The sequence below is a fragment of the Harpia harpyja genome, chromosome 14, assembly GCF_026419915.1.
Source record: "Harpia harpyja isolate bHarHar1 chromosome 14, bHarHar1 primary haplotype, whole genome shotgun sequence".
Classification (NCBI taxonomy): domain Eukaryota; kingdom Metazoa; phylum Chordata; class Aves; order Accipitriformes; family Accipitridae; genus Harpia; species Harpia harpyja.
In genome coordinates this window covers 16,048,730-16,065,776 of record NC_068953.1, presented here as the reverse complement: position 1 = coordinate 16,065,776, position 17,047 = coordinate 16,048,730, and the positions used below count along the sequence as shown (strand labels likewise).

Below are 17,047 nucleotides of genomic sequence, written 5' to 3'. Positions count from 1 at the left end.
TGTAGTGTTTCACTGGCTTCCTTCAGAAAGTTGTTTGCTGTATCTGAGAAGTCTGCTGACAGCAGCGTCCTTACCTGATAAGCGAAGGCTTGCGGTGAATTGTCAATTATGATCGTTTTTGAAAGATCTCTACCAAGAATGTTTAAATCCTTTATGTAATTTCCTTGTACACAAACACAATGCTCACGGAAAAGTCGATGCCTGTGATTAAAGTAAAATACTAATTAATGAGACAAATTACAACATCTACATTGCATATGGAAAAAGAAAAGTTAACTTTGCCAAATGTTACCCATTTTTTTTCTCTTCTGATCTACTTAGCTCATTTTAAAGAATTGTTCCCTTTTTCTATTGTCTTTTGAGCTTTTTGCTGGTAAAATTACTAGTTAAGGTGATATTATATTAATGTAGTTCTGCAGGTGGTTGTTTGTATTTAAACAGAAAAGCTCAACTCAGATGTAACAAATATTTGTCAACAGGGTTTTGCTTTCTAACCTTTTTTGCAGATGGATCGACAAAGGGACCCAAAATACTCAAATGATTTTGCAAGGCCCCAAGATCAGAGATTAGTTCTGCACGGGAGCCAATTTATCGGGTTTTATTATTTTGTTCCAACTGTTACAGTACACAGCCTCCCTATGCCACTGCATGCTAGAACACAAACTATCAGAAGAAATGTTTTCTTTTTTATGTTACCTCTGTTCGCAATTAACCTATTTCAGTTATTAGAGCTTGAAAAAAAGCCTTGAGGCCAAAACATTCCATCAACTTCTTCCTTTCCAATTAGTCTACTCTCTTTTAATTTATTACAGAAGAAATGGTTGGATAGACTAAAAGGACTCAGATTAAAAAAATACCAGGAATAAAACTCACATTTCATGAAATATCAACGTAATTATCATTTAAAAACAAATTGTAAACTAGACAGATTTTGAGTTTTACACAGTTGTATTACAATGCAGTTTCTTTAAGGCTGCTTATATTTTTAAATGAAGTTTTTAGAAGCTGTACATAGTGTGCTTAATTTCACAAAGGGGTTGAGTTCCTAATGTTGCTATGGAGGAAAATAAGCTGATGCCTCAGCAGCGAATGAATTTATATATAGATTCTGAGTCACACGTGTGGAGTGCCTGACAAGTCTACCTTTAGGCTAATGCCAAAACTAATCATGCCTTGATGTCAGCTTTTCAGTGGCACATGAATCACAACTAAATTCATGCATCACATGAATCTTTCTGCAGATTCTTAGAATACTGTTTGGCTGTACATTTTATTATCTTTTTCCTGTTCCTAACACAGTTAAAACTGCAGTCCTGAATCATACGTATTAGGTTCTTGAAGAAAGATTTTTAATGCTACGATGCGCACTTAGACTGCAAGTGCAAATATCTTACTTGTTCACGTGTCCCATTTGGCTGTGTGATTCAGCTAGGCTCAGATATTCCAATGATTGAAAGTATTTGAAGTCTAGTTTTGTTTGCCCGTTCAAAACTCAGTGGCAAGTAAGTTTACCAAAACCAAACTAGGATTCTGTTGTGCATGCCCCATAAAAACAAGAAATAAGATGAACATCCCCGGATGAAACCCAGTGAACAGTTTATCTTTACTCTCTTAAGGAAATGAGTTACGATGTGCCTAAACTACCAAGTGAAAACAACGGATGCAACCACTGTCTCAGTCCAAATGGTAATTTTATTATGCGTGTCAAGAAAATCAAGTTTTCACTGAAGACTATTACAATAAAATGATGCAGGGATGTGATTTGCCCGTGATGTCCCAGGTACAGAATTTATACAGTTCTGACTACAATCAGGTACAGTTGTTTACTTCCCTTACTTGGGACACCCAATGTAGGGCGAATGCCTGAGAAGATCCCTCTTTGGTTTCAACTTTCCCCACATAACAGCCCACCTTCCAGATGAGAATAACGGAAAGAATCTCATCAGGCAGAATTTCTTTATGCCTTAAGGAACTGTTCTTGAGAAATGCCAAGCACTTCCAAACAAAGCTCAGTATTAAGAAAAGAAATGAAAAACCAAAACAACTCTACTACAAAACCCACAAATTATTTTGTGATCGAATAGGAAATAAAAACATGCTGATTGTAAAGATAACTATAATAATTTATAAATAATAAATCAAGTCCGAATAGTTTAAAAGTAATCTAATACTCAGTTCATTTTCTTTATCCGTAATGTGTATTCCAAAGCAGCTCAAACACATTTTTGATACCTAAGAGGTCGTTTTCCGTCAGCAAGCCTAACATGCTACAGGGAATGCATGGGTACGGTTTTCGGCCAGAGTGCAATGTAAAGCTGTCTGGGTTTATCTTCTCACCAAAGCAATATCTCAATCACTTAATTTCATTTTTCTCTCACTCTTAGTCCAGACAAAACAACAAAGAATCAGTTTAGTGAGACACACTGCAATAACAAACATGTCATAGTCACTTTCTTCATCACATTTGTTAGGAAATAGTACTTAGTTTGCTTACAACAGGTATGTTCACTATTTTTTATTTTTACCTGACCAGTTGCTTTTTAGGGTCTAGTATGTTCAATAACTTGTCTGCATACACCTTCTTAGAAGCAGTAAAAAGAATGATCTGTGGATTAAAGGAGAAAAAAAAATATTTTAGATATAAGTATGTGAATATAATTTTTAAATGAAATTCAAAGATCATGTCTAATTGGTTTTACCTCATAAATCTGAGACATACGTTCCAGGAATTCTCGGAAGAATGGCCTTAACCGGACATAAACCTGAAGCAGAGATGGACTTTATTAAAGATCCAAAATACTTCAGCTATCACCCACACTACTAAGTATCAGTTTGTAAAGATTAGGTCAAAATGAGCATTATGAATAAAGTAAACAGCAAATATTAACATCCTACAGAATAATAACTCAATTAAAACAATATTAAATTAGCCTGCAGCCTAAGCAGCTATAAGTGAAAGCATAAGATGATAAAATTAGGCTTAGCAAATTTACTGGAAAATTTGATGGAATTAGAAATAATTTTAATTAAAATATAAAAGTTGGACAATCTCTAAAAGAAAAAATGAAACTAGTTGCTTTGACTAAAGATTTTGAATTGAATTAGCTTTCACCAGCTGGGCAGCATCAGTTCAATTACTACATAATGTGTGCCAGCACATAAACTAATCTTCTTAATAACCTTCTTCCACTAAGAATTACACATTGAATATGGGTGTGTCAGAAGTGATGGGGGGGGGGGGCTTCAGCTGTTTTCAAATTTCCATAAATTCAAATTCCACCGGCAGAGAACTGCACATATACATAAATTATTCCCCGTAAAAAAACATAGACTCATGAGAAGAGATACCTAGTTAGGAGTCTTCTGCATCTCTCTCTGATTTAACTCAAAACAGAAGACTTGGGCTCATATGGAAACATCTGTGTAAATCTGTAGATTCCAGGGCCGTGGCCCAACACCACGGCAGATGTGAGGGCACATATCAAGCACTATTCTATTCCTGTGGCACAATGTCCAAATTTACGTTTGAATGATCACCTGGTGTGGTGTTTGGCACGGATCTGGACTTGACCTAAACCAGCAGTGATGACACATGCCAAGGGGTGGAAATGACAACATTATGCTCTGCTTACCTTTCTTTTTGGTTCAGAGATTGCCCACATATAGGATTACAGAGTTTTGAGGAAAGAGTTACTAAAATATCCAGAAAGAGAAGGGAGTGTACCGAACTTCTTTTAATTTCAACCAAGGTAATTTCAGCTTTATCAACTTTTTAACAGCCAGTCAGGAATAGGCTTAAATTTACCTTCGAATCACAGTAAATATCCACAAAGGCTTTGTATTACTTACACTGAACTGTATCAAATTTATATGTGGACACAACCAAGTGACCAGAGGGGAAAAAAGGGGAATAGTTTAAGTGAATACAAAATTTCATGTTGTTAGCACATGCTACAATATATCTTCATCCTTTAAAAGAAGCACATATTTCTAAACCAATGTGAATTTCATTACTTAGCTTAAAATTTGGTAAGGCTTTTATTTGTTTCTTTCTTAAAGCGTCTAAAGTTCTGACTTAAGTTTGCAGAGTGACCAATTTTCATTCTTTTTTTTCCACTAGGAGCAATCACCAAATCAGACAATCTGATCACGTCTGGTAATAGGATCTCTCTACTTCTGGCATGTGAAGATACATTTGTTGACTATGCAGACAATGTCTACTTCCTTTTGCATTCTGGCAAACCCACATTTGGAGGCAAGCAAGTAAGTATTCCTCAAATTGGCTATCAAGAACGGTTTGGAGAGACTGCAGCCAGTGCTTGACAGGTTTCTGGGCTGCATTTAACCAAGATAATTACTGAAAAGCCAACTTTCTAAATAAGAGTTGACAAGTGTGTCTTCACACGATGTCTTCTGACAGCACTAAAATCTTTGTGAAAATGACACCTCATCTTGCCATAATAAGGTAGTAAAGTTTTGCTCAAAGACTAGATGGCATGTTTACCTTACCACAAGAACATATGTAATGAATTAATGCAGAGTCTCCAGGTGACCAGACGTTAACTAACATTCAAGTTGTCTGTGATTGTAGATTCAGGCCAAATTGTTCACTCTGAACGTTTGCTCTCTATCTAGCAAGCACATAACGCAGCCAGCAGCCTCCGTAGTTGTAACCCAGAGTTTAAGGGAAGGTAAGTTTTAATTTGCAAATGGCAAAAGGATTATTCGGTTCATGTCATTTTTCCTGAGTAAATATTTACTTTATTGTGACCTAAATCTTTCTCTTCAAAACTAAAAAAGTAAGTCACAGAAAGGATATTGAATGTTTTCACTGCACACAAGATAACAGTTGCTAATAATGGTAGGTAAAGAGGATGATACTTGGTTCTAAGTTTTCTTCAAGAGCTTGATTTCAAATTAACAAGCCTATTCTCTGTTATGGAAGAAACAGAGATGTCATTTAAGAAACAGTCTCTTCAACATCTCTTCTACAAACTCTCCTGGCAACCAAAGCAGTAAGCTAAGGTATCTGTCAATATTTCAACTGCCACCAATATAAATAAAAACATTTTCTATGTAATTTATTGTTCCTTTTAAATCTGGATTGAATTATGTTGGTCACAATGGCCAGTTAAAAGAATTTTAAAAATCATTCAACTGGATCAGAGAACAGTTATGGCTGCTTGGGCTCCTCACATGTGCACACTCTTTCTGGTTTATATTTTAGTTTGTTTAGCCTGTGGATAATTGCAGCATCTTTGTAATGTGTTCTATTTTAGATTACTGCCACATAGTTTTAAGTGTGTGTCTATCTTAATATAATATCTATCTTAATATTAATCTTTCTCTAGGAATATAACATGTGAATGCAAACAAGAAATCCAGGGAAAATAATTTCTTTGTAGAATATGTATTTCTAATTACAGCTTACACACACACATATATAATTCAACAATGACATCAATGGCAGATTCACTGCTCTGTCTTTACTGGTTTGTGACACTCTGGCACAACATAAGGCAACCACATCATTACACTGAACTACAATGAGCTGACACACTCTGGGTAACCAAAGTAGAGGAATTAAGTAACCAAAGTAGAACAAAACGTATCCATCACTCCAATGATTAGATCTAACATGAAAGATAATTTTTGAAAATACAGATAGAAGTCTAATAATAATTTTCACCATTTTTAATGACTTAAAGTTTGTCAACAGAGATACATGGTATCATCTACTTCAAAGTGACTTATACTCATAAATGAATAACATATTTGAAAAGCCCTCTCAAAGATTTTTGGTGGGGTTTTTTTGTTTGTTGTTCCCCCCCAAATGATCATCATATCCCATTATTTCAATGGCAATAAAACCTAAATGTGCGAAATCAAAATTGTCATTCAATGTCCTCCTTGTTTCCAATACACAGGACTTTAATTCTTTGAAGGTGGAATTGGAAGGAAACATTCCTTTCATGCATTAAAAAACCCCAACAAAAGACATGTATTCTACTTCGTGTCAAAATCTCTGAAATCACACTAATGAATTTCAGTATACCTGTAACATCTCTCTACACCTGATGATTCTACCATAATTTTACAAGGTGAAAACCAGAGACAGGTTAGTTAACTTGCCCATGTGAAGCTGCACGTACCCACTGCACTTCCAAGATGAGCACTCTGCAGCATGGCAAGACCCCCTGCCCGGCCCAGCTGCGTCCACATACCCCACCTGACCTTGGGGCATGCCAGACACCAATACCAGGCTAACCTCAGTGCTCCTACTCGTACCTGAAATAGCCTTGACACAGTCTGCTGCAAGGACAGATGGCACATGCAGACAGCCTGAGTTCAGACCGCACAAGAGACACACAATGCACCGAGCTGGGTCTTGCCCCAGGCCTGACAGCGGGCTGGACTTGCCAGGTAAACAAGCCCAAATCATTTCCGACTGGACCGTGTCTTAAGTGACTCAAGACAAAGACCATCTCATAACCAGACAGAACTGCCTGAAGTGTAGCTGGCCATGGCTCTTCAAGGGGCAAAAGTGCAATTCTAGAGGTTCTACTGAACCAAAATTAAGTCTTCCCAACCTAAGACCAGATTACTTTGTGGATGCTGCCCAAGATACACTAAAGTTTCCTGGCTTTCAGATCCAAAGCTTGATGGCTCTTCTGTTATTTCTGAGAGACAGACAGAGTGGAGTTCATTAGAAGGGAGAGCCAGAATTCACAAGCATTGTTTGCCTCATTCCACTGCAGTAACAAAATAAAGCATCTAAGTCGTTGTTGGCGACAGTAAGATGGAATACATGTAACACTATATTCAATAACCTACAAGTGAGCTATGGAGTTCCAGAACATCTTTCAAGGATCACAAAGATCAAAGGGAATTATTCTGTGATAGATCAGTACAGATGCATTTCAGCTGAAGAACTGAGTGAAAACATCTGCCTTTTGACTATGGCCTGCTAATGAATGGAAGGTACCCTTTGAGTGGAACAGAGGGTGAGATGATCTCATGTCTGCAACTTGAAGCCAGCAACAGAACAAAACCTCTTTACCAAGAAAAAAAAAAGATAAATTTCTTTGTAAGATAAGCTGCTTATCTTATTATGTAAAGTAATACAAAGAGGACAAAGTCTAAAGTCTACGGTTGAAGAGCTGAAAATTTATTTTTGTTTTCCAGTCAGATGTAAGATAGCACTTAACAGATATGGTACTTAAGAAAACTTCAGCTTTGCAAAGACTGTATTTTTACTAAGTCCAAAACTTAAACACTGGCATAACTTACAGATTTTTTTTTTCAATCAAGAAAACACAAACAAATTTATTGTCTCAAAAGCTTGATATAAGTAAGCCCAACTGTAACCATTTCACAGATTTTTCTTTTTTTTTTTTTAAACAGAAATCAGTGAGTGTAAGTGACTTAAGATTTAAAAAAACCTATGTCAGTCCTGGAATCACATGGTAATTTTTAAGTTTGCAGAACACTACTCTGTGCTCAGACATTAAATAGTTCTTCTCTTCTGCATAACTCCAGATAAGTCGTGAGAAATAAATTATGAGCAAACAAGCCCATATTTTTAGAAACCTTTCTTTAAAAACAGACCGCACTTACAATCACTGAAACAAGCAACAACAGAGCTGAGTTCCTGGATGTGAAACTTGTGCTTGACTCACATGCCAACAGAGCTTAGCTGTATTTTATAACAGACGTTCTAGAACCCACCTCAGTCTGATTCTTACTGTTGTAGTATCCTACAATGGCCAGTTCTGGAGCATCTTTTCGAGAAAGCGCCTGGTTTATCATCACACTATTACTGCAAATGCACTGGCTTGATGCCTTCACATGGGTAAGAAAATTGAAATGCTATGAACCAGGCTCACATTTCCAGTATTAGTCAGACTTAATGTGAGAAAGATAAGATATTCAGTAGGAAAATGAGCACTGAGCTAGCTTCTACTCCTTCTTAAAAAATAAATAGATAATTACCTAATATTTCTGGAAAACCTACATGAAAGTGGTACATACTTTGATACTAATGGAAAACACCTTCAGAAATGTCTCTTCCATGTCTAGTATTGTTGTCAGTGGGTTATATTATGCAATACTTTATATATAGTAACTTGCTGACTTCTACTTTGCTCGTACAGCCTAGTGTCTGCTTCTCTGTTACCAGCTGAAATTACTTTCAAAATGAAATACGGAGATACAAAATTAATACAGGACTATACCAGAGGTGATGGTCAAATTGATAAGCAAAAGAAATACATTTTAAAAGCTGATAAATAGCTAATCACTGACCAAAAATGCTAAGAAGAGTATGAAATACCAACAGAATTCCTTTCAACTTTTATCACAGGAGAAGATTATTTGTCTTTTTGCATATTATACCCTAGTTAAAGATGAACTTAATCGTATCCTTAAAATATGTCTTGCTTATTATCTGTTACCTAGCAAGAGGTGAATGTTTTGTCAGTGTCTAGTGTGATGTAAAACCAGCAAAACAGAACATAGCGATCAGGAGAGTGTGCTCAAAGACAGTGGCTGACTTTCTCAAGCCTGCAAGAAGCTACTGTTCCTTGGCAAACCCAGGCCAGACTCTAGAGAGAGCTAAGAGAAAACTTATCCAGGACCCACATAGTAACTGTACTGTATCAAGGGCTATACAGGCTTGTGTACAATGCTGTTAAATAAAGCTTTAGAAATATTCTAAGTCACTCTTTCTGTTGACTTCAATTTCCTAAAGTCAAAAATCACAGTTAGATCTCAGCATAAACATACAATTGCTAGAAGGACCACAGTTATAGACAGAAAGTACTGAAATCATACTGAGATCTCTTAAGAGAAGGAAGGAAAAAATGAAGCTTTAGTCTTCCCGATTCTGTTAGCAGTGTCAAGAACCTCCAAAGAACTAATTCTCAGGCTCCTTCCAAGTTCAGCCTGGAGGAAACTGTGCTTGGCTGTCACCAAATAAGAGATAAGATAAACCCACGTTTAAAAATTATTTCAGCTTTTCAGATTCCAAGGGGTTTTATATGCAACAGCGAAAAAAACATTTTTAAAATCAGGAAAAATACCTGGACAAGTGTCCTTTTAAGGTGCCTGATGAATGGCTCATTCTCCAAAGATACTACAGTGAGGTCCAATATCGTGCGAACTACATGGTGGGGAAGCTGTTGCTACTCCCAGGTACATCACACAAAAGGACCTGAGAACAACAGCCTGGGTCAGTGCAGCATCTTTGGTAGTTGCTGGAAGAGAGTTCCTCCTTCCCATGCTTGTTCCTCTATGGTATGTCAATGTAAAACACACACAACTAACACCACCTCTTAAAGCAGAATAAAAACCTAAATCTAGCAGTCTCCACAAGACAATCAAAAATCACTCTAAGTACCAGACTCTCTCTGGGAGCAAAGAGGTAGAACTGGCACTGGCAAAGTATACAGCAAGACTAACAGCCGCAACAAAAGCTAGTTAATGTGAGGCTCTGAAGATGTCTTCTATATAGCAAGAAATGATCAACCAATGTGGATTGGTTTTCCCTGCCAAGGGAAGAAAGTTAACAGTCTGTGAGAAGCCGTACCTCGGAAATGAATACTGGCTGAACTGTCAGTGTTCCTGCCTCCACCTGCTGGCAAGGAGAAACGCTGCTGCTGAAGATTGCTGCTACAAAGATCATTCACACGCTCTTAACAACGAATGTTCACAACTGGAATCAGTGACCGACATTACCACGTTGTGGGGGCAATAAACAGTGCTCCACAATATTTCTAATACAGCATAACCCACCTCGCAAAATCTGACACCTGCAGTTTATAAGCCAGACAGTTGTTAAATGCCAGACAGTTACTTCTCTCTCTCTAAACAAGATGATAACAAATACACACAGCAGGAATTCATATGTTAAACAAAATAAGAAAGTATATATTTTTCTGTGCACGCTAATTACCTGGTAAATGACATCTTGAAAAAGAACGGGAAAAGTGAGTGCAGCATCTTCTAATTCATTTAGACTACAGTGCACTAATGTTTCATCCTATCAAAAAAATAAAAGATGGTATAAAAGAAAGAAAGATTGTGAAAAGAATGTTGAAAATTGAAGTAGTTTTCTGGATTTTTAATGCTCATTTTAAGGTAGGTTTATTTAGTCTGGAAAATTTATTTTTGTGCAAGTGCTGTCAAGATTGAAGAAGAATTCTTAGAATGAATTATACATTTCATTATTCTTGCAGTTTTTGAAAAATTTCACTTAGAATTATGTGCTGGGGCATAAGTATAAGAAGATATTTTCATTTTGCAGGCTATCCTGTCATTTAGTTCAAACCTGCATCTGTCAGTTTGAATAATCCATCCATTCATACAACCACTAGAGGACAGGCCAACTGATACTGTTCATGATAAAATAATATTCCTGACATCACTAACAGGGTCTGAAACAACTTTCAAAACAGAGAGACTAAAAGAAATTATTACAAAGACAGATATGTTTTCTATGAATATTTTAAAAAGTGGATTTGTGCCCTCTAAGAATAAGAATGTTCTAAGAATTAAAAGATTAATTCTTGATCAATCTTGATGCAAGACATATGAAGCTGAATTTTCCTATTTACTACATGTCATTTTTTTCCACATTGGATTTAAGAAAGCTTTATGGGGACAGACAACTCTTTGTTTGAGACAGTCAAAATGTTACTGTTTTTTTTTTTTTTTGAACAGGATGTTAAGTATTCAACAAATACAGCAAGCGTTCTATTCTTACCACTATTAGTTTTTTTTTTAATGCAGACTATAACTAAAAATACTAAAAATTGTGTAACATTCAACAAGGCCTTTTTGTTTAAAGCAAACATGACTAATTTCAGCAACAAACAAAATAAATGAAATGCTACATACCCCCTGCTTTTGGTATGTGTTTAGAAAGATATTTACCAAGTCTAGAACTAATGAAAATTCTGGTGTGCTTCTTGTTTTCAGTGGAAGAGCTGGCTTCCTGTTAAGTTGTTCTTCTGTTAGTGGTGGAACATGTTTGATGAAATAATATCTGAAAAGAATACAGATTTTGCTGTAGAAATGTATATACATTATTTAACTGGTAATGTTGTAGCCCAACTTAATATTTCAAATATTTAAGGCTGCACAAGAAATAAGTATTTTAAATTGAAAAAACCCCACATCAATATACACTTATCAGTTTAATATTTTCAGTACAAATGTTAGCACTTACGGATCAAAGACTTCCCAGTCTTCTTCATAGGTGGCTTCTGCATGAGCTGATGAGTAGCCACTGTCTGGAGATACTGGTGCTAAAATTCAACGAAAATGACCAAAACAAAAAATAAAACAAAAAACCACAAGAGCTAGTCTTATTAGTGCAGTTTTGAAAAGTGAAAATTTGCACTTGATACACAAGTGCCTCAAACAACGGTGGAAAAACTCCCCCTTCAGCCCCACCCTCTCAGTCCCCATGTTTCCTCTGAAATAGCCTGCAGAGCTTCTCAGGAAGAAGCTACCTGAGAGCTTGATGTCACGTCATGCTACAGAACTTCATGACCTGGCCAAACTGGAAGCACCCGAATGACACAGCAAGGTATCCATACAACCTCTGATGACATGAACTACCTGGATGCACATTCCAGCCTAAGAAGCTAGCAGAACTCTTCCAGTCTGCAGCTCATTCTCACCTCATGTCTGAGGGGCCCTTCTGAAAGAAGGCAACAGACCAGATCAGAAGGTCTTGATTGGACCTGTGGATCACACATCAGCCCCGCTACTTAGAGGTTAAACTTACTTCCTTGAAAGGAGTCCTCGTAAACCTCAGTACTACTTAACTACCAGTGTTTCAAGGGCCTAGGGAGGATTTAGAGAACTGTTAAGAATTTGATGCTGGCCATCCACAAAGAGGAGAAGCTGAATTTTATGGATACGATTTTTGTCAAAAAAGATGTATGATGAGACTTTTGAAGAAAACATGGAAAATTAATGTAGGATCTATATGTTCCTCATTCACCTCACTATGTTGTTCTAAGATATCAAAATGTTGCAAATTTCTCTTTTGTGATCAGCGAGTCTAGGATGTGCATTTTTAATGGGGTTGGGGAGGGTTCAATATTCATAAGAACGCCTTTATTCTGGAATCTTTGTTTTCATTTGAAGAAATGTTATAAGGTCAACTCCATTACACCGGGAATAGATGAGACTTGCCAAAACTGTGTCTTTGGTGCATAAAACAGATTTGTCTATGAAACAAAAAAATCAATATTAATGCTGTTTGCATGCCCTAAGCAAATGTGAAATATTAATTTATACAAAATGCAGGTGCTAGAATTTCTCTAAGAGTACAAATTACATACAGCTTCAACACCTGAGTCCAAGACAAGCACACATTTCTTACCTGTAAGTGGTGGCAGGTCACGGTCATTTGTTTCCTCCACTTCTTCTAAACCATTGTTGACAGTAGATCTGACCTGCACTGCTTGGCTAGTATAGGCTGCTCCATTGGTGGATGTTGCAGTACTTGTAGTAATCTCATCTACCTGTTCCATATCAAGCTGTTTGACTATTTCTTCAGCTTCAACAGCTTGTCCTGGAGAATCTGATCCTGATGTTCCTGAATTAAGATTTCAGTACACTCACAGTCATTATCTTTAAGCTGAGTTACCTATCAGAATACTGACAGTCACTACTTAGCCACACAAAAAAAAAGTTTCAGAATAATTGAAGATGGCTGCATTAGATTCACATTACAAAAATGAGAACCAATATGAAGACCATAACAAATGCCTTTTTGTTTGGGACAAGGAACTTAATACCAATTTTAAAAATTTTTTTAAAAATAAAAGGTACACCGCTAGATACTTACACCTATGAAAGAAATGTTCTAATGCATATAAACTTACTGCTTTTTTTATTAATGATCAACCCTTCTAAGAATCAAGGAGGCCTTTTACCTGGTAGTAGTAACTCTTGGTCTGTAAATCAGAATGAAAAGTGTACTGCCACTCAGAACAGCTTTTTCTTAAAAAGTATCTATCATCCTTAGCTTTAACACTATTGGCTTTTTAAATAATACTCACCATTTTTATTTGCTGGTGAAAAAAAATTGAAAACAGGAGAAAATATAGTTCCCAGTAATGTAGTTCGTGGGGGACTGCCAGTGGCAGGATTATCTTCTAATTTTCCATTTTGCTTTACATGTTGGTTTGTCATTTCATAACTTCCAGCTTCTGTAAAAGAAAAGTTATGAAGTATAATACCATGCTTCTGTTTTTCACAGTTACATCTTCTCTTTTATTGTTATTATTTTCACTATAGGAAAGATCCCTCGTGCTCATGACTTCACAAGATCAAGTCCATAATTTATTATTCTCCACATATACACACACACATATATATATAAATACAATTATGAAGTAAAATAATTTTTACTTGTTATCAGAGGTAACAAAGGACATAGAATTAAATAAATCTTCACATTACAAAACGTAACACACAACAATTAAGGTCTTCTATAAATGTGCATGTACAGTAAAGTACATCCTAGAACTAAAAATTGCCATTTCGTGGCTGAGATCCAAGACACAGTTCTGAGACTGAAATGAAAGAGAAGTTATTTACTTCACAGTAACAAGTCTTTGAGATGTCTGTCCATATGGAAGTAAGCAAATGTATTTTGTGCACATGAGCTGAGAACCTTTTTGTCAGCTGAGCCTGATGGAGCTGCACAAGTACTTCACACTTCCTATCGTTTCTATATAAAACGTAGGGTGTGCCAGCTGCAACTCAGTGCCTTCACTAATACGGAATATTTTAACTAAGAACTTCATACCACTGTAACAGTGACACGGGCTCAGTGTGCTCTACACACATATCTCAGAACACTTGATTTAAGTCAATAGCTGCTCCTTCATCTTTGAGCATTGTCTGCATGTATCACACTAAGTGGGTGCATATCCATTATCTCTCCATGAGGCAAAAAAACCTTAATTAACAGTAGCAAATACTGGAAAAAGGGGTTTCTCCTAAAGCCATGTTACATAGACATCTGACAACAACCAAACAGGTAATGCTCTCATTGTAACCTTTCCATCACTGAAGTGACTCATTTGGAGCTCTATCCTCTACTTAGCTACTGATTTTGCAAACCTTGTTGGACTATGAAATCTTTGAGCCCCTGCCTTGCTGACAAACTTGGCAGAAACCAGATAATGGATTCCAAAGTTATTGGGGGAATGGAGAATGAAGGCATAACTGACAGGCAGCACAATCATACAAGTCTTGTTTCCTTAGAAAAGAAGTCTAAAAAATGTTTTTTTAAAGTCAGATTTGGAACCAGAGCTGATACTTTAAATGTCATTGACCATTTCATCATGTCATTATTAGAGATATTCAAAAAGAAACAATTTTCACAGAGACGTGGTCAAACACTGGAACAGGGTTGTGGAATCTCCACTGTTAGAGATATTCAAAACTTGACTAGACAAGGCTCTGAGCAGCCTGATCTAACTCCAAAGCCAGATCTCACTTCAAGGAGGATTAACATTGCTGTGAGGGAAGCAAGGGGACTGACCCAGATGACCTTTAGAGGTCCCTTCCGATCTAAATTTTCCTATGATTCTATGACAGAAACATGTCTATGTGTTTGACAAGTGCTTTCAATATCTAAGGACACTTTGTTACTTCCACAAAGGTCATGAGTTGTGAAGTCGTATTTCATTTTTTTGTGAGAAAATGGGAGAAGAGCTAAATCAAATAATTATCATTGGCTTTCTAGAATAATAATTTTTTAAAGAAGTTAAATTAGTTCCAAAATAGCTGGTCATGATCACATATCCAAATTGTTCTTACAAAGACACAATGGATGCGTCTGAGAAGTAATGTTGGAACTGTTGCTTACAGTCTTAGAAACCTTATTTTGCTACTATTAGCTCAGCCTTGCTCTCGCTGAAGTCAATCACAAAACCTTGAACAACCTCCACCACTGAAGAAACGTCCTATATTAGTTAACAGCTGTAAGACTACTGAATCACCATTCAGCTGCAACAATATACGATTAGAATATTTACAAACCTCCATTCATTTGACTTTTCCGTCGTACTCGAGAGATCTGTTTATTAGGCTTTTCTCCTGTTTGAGGTGTGGATGTAATCAAGCTGTTATCTATATCCCGTTCAATTCTACTTCTTTTTGCAGGGTTTTCTCTTTCTTCCTTAAAACAGAAAAGGAGGAAAAAAGAAACATACTGAATGGTGCCTCTTTTCTCCATTGAATACTACCAGAAAATGTTAGCTGTTAGGGAAAGTTTCACAGAAGATCCATGTATTGTTCTACTTCCAGATGCAGAATATGCAACATGTATCTGGCCAGCTGGAATTTTAAACTCATTTAAACTGACACAAGTCAAGGTAAATAGCAAAGTATTGGGAAAGAAAACTGTACTTGGAACTTCCGTAGTAGAAAAACTGTCTTTAAGTACTATTTCACTATTTAAGTGCTATGGAATTTGGGAAATGTAGAGGCAAGGCAAATAAAATTATGTGAAACTTCATTCCTCTGCCTGTTAAATATACAGGAAGTAAACTGCACAACAATATCCAATATGAAATTCTCCACCATGCTCCCTACATAAAGTGGCTTGCTAAATGGTATACAAGTATATAACTTGCTGCTATTCAATCCATATCAGATAGTACATGGCAAAACTTAGCTGTTAAAAGTGTTGTAAGCAAGGGTTATGACCCAATGATTCTTCTTACCTTTAAGTAAATGACTGTTCTTCCCTGTGGCACTTAATGAACAACATAGAACCAAACATTTTCGCATATTTTCTGTGCATGAGTATATGTGTTGGCACACATTTAAGACAGGTTTCTTCCCTTTTTCCCCAAAGCACCCACTACAACTTAATAAAATGGCAATCTGAAATCTAAAACATGACCATCTAGAATACATTGAAATGTAAGGTGTGAGACAATGCAAAATAAATGGAATTAAATATCAAAATAAATAACAAGGCCACAGACCATATCAAAGTTAATTAAAATTTCAATTTTAGAATTACAATATTACCCTTCTGGAGCAGCTGTTTCACATCTTTAAAAAGAAAAGAGAAAAACGGTTTGCGTGCTCCAAAAAAAAAAGTAAATAGATCTTTTAGAAAAATTACTGTAAAGCCCATGCTAACAGTACAGTAGCTAAAAGAAATACTAACAAGAATGGAAATGTATTGACATCCATCATCAGAAGACAAGTGAACACCACTGATCCCAAAAGCTTCCTACTGGCAATGTCCTTGACCAACAACCTTGGTGAGAACAATCTAATTACTACCACTTAGAATTAATAATATTGTATATACCATAAATCCATATAATGACAGAAAACAGATGTCTCACTGAACTGATAAAAGAACAGTACATCTCATCTTCTAGGTCACTTGTTCAAATGTTCAACACCGGGGAAAAAATGAGATTAATTAACTTCTAAAAGCTGTCCATTGGCCTTCATAAAATGAGTTGTGCTCTCATTCTGCTTTATGGAAAACAAGTGTAGAAACGTTACAAAAATTACAACAAAACCAGGAAATCTGGCTGATGGTATCAGCAGAGGCATGAAGAATTCACTAAATCTGGAGACCCCTTTCATCCTCCAGAAGAGGAGCCATCATGATGTGGTGGGAAAGCTCACATTGCTGTGCCCATGTTGTACTAGTTAATAGAATTCAAAGGTGAAATGACATATAATGTTATTGCACTACTTGGTTTATACACTGAAAATGTTATTGCACAGAAATAGAATTAAATGTACCTATTATATGTATTTATATAATGATCTGTTTGAATGCTATGATCTATTCAATGCAATATAACCTATTATTATCAATAACTGTGCCACAAGGAACATGACAATGTCACACCGACACAAACATTTCGTTTGTTTTTAGGTTGTTTTCGGAAACCGTGTATGTATTAAGGAATGGCCTAAACTGAGACTAGAAGTAATGACAACACATTCGAAGTCAATGCAATTTCTGACAGTGCTAGAACCC

At 36.3% G+C, this 17,047-nt stretch overlaps 1 protein-coding gene across 7 annotated transcripts in view; it reads right to left on the bottom strand.

The window, feature by feature from the left end:
* Positions 1-17,047, bottom strand: part of CTDSPL2 (CTD small phosphatase like 2) — a 49,096-nt gene that overhangs the window by 7,231 nt on the left and 24,818 nt on the right. For all 7 annotated transcript variants that reach the window (XM_052809021.1, XM_052809019.1, XM_052809020.1 and 4 more), the window contains 9 exons: positions 15,070-15,208; positions 13,077-13,226; positions 12,395-12,610; positions 11,228-11,306; positions 10,933-11,044; positions 9,953-10,039; positions 2,700-2,762; positions 2,526-2,605; positions 75-201 (listed from right to left, as the gene is read on the bottom strand). In XM_052809021.1, coding sequence (XP_052664981.1) covers positions 75-201; positions 2,526-2,605; positions 2,700-2,762; positions 9,953-10,039; positions 10,933-11,044; positions 11,228-11,306; positions 12,395-12,610; positions 13,077-13,226; positions 15,070-15,208 — 1,053 coding nt within the window. The remainder of the gene's footprint in view (positions 1-74; positions 202-2,525; positions 2,606-2,699; positions 2,763-9,952; positions 10,040-10,932; positions 11,045-11,227; positions 11,307-12,394; positions 12,611-13,076; positions 13,227-15,069; positions 15,209-17,047) is intronic.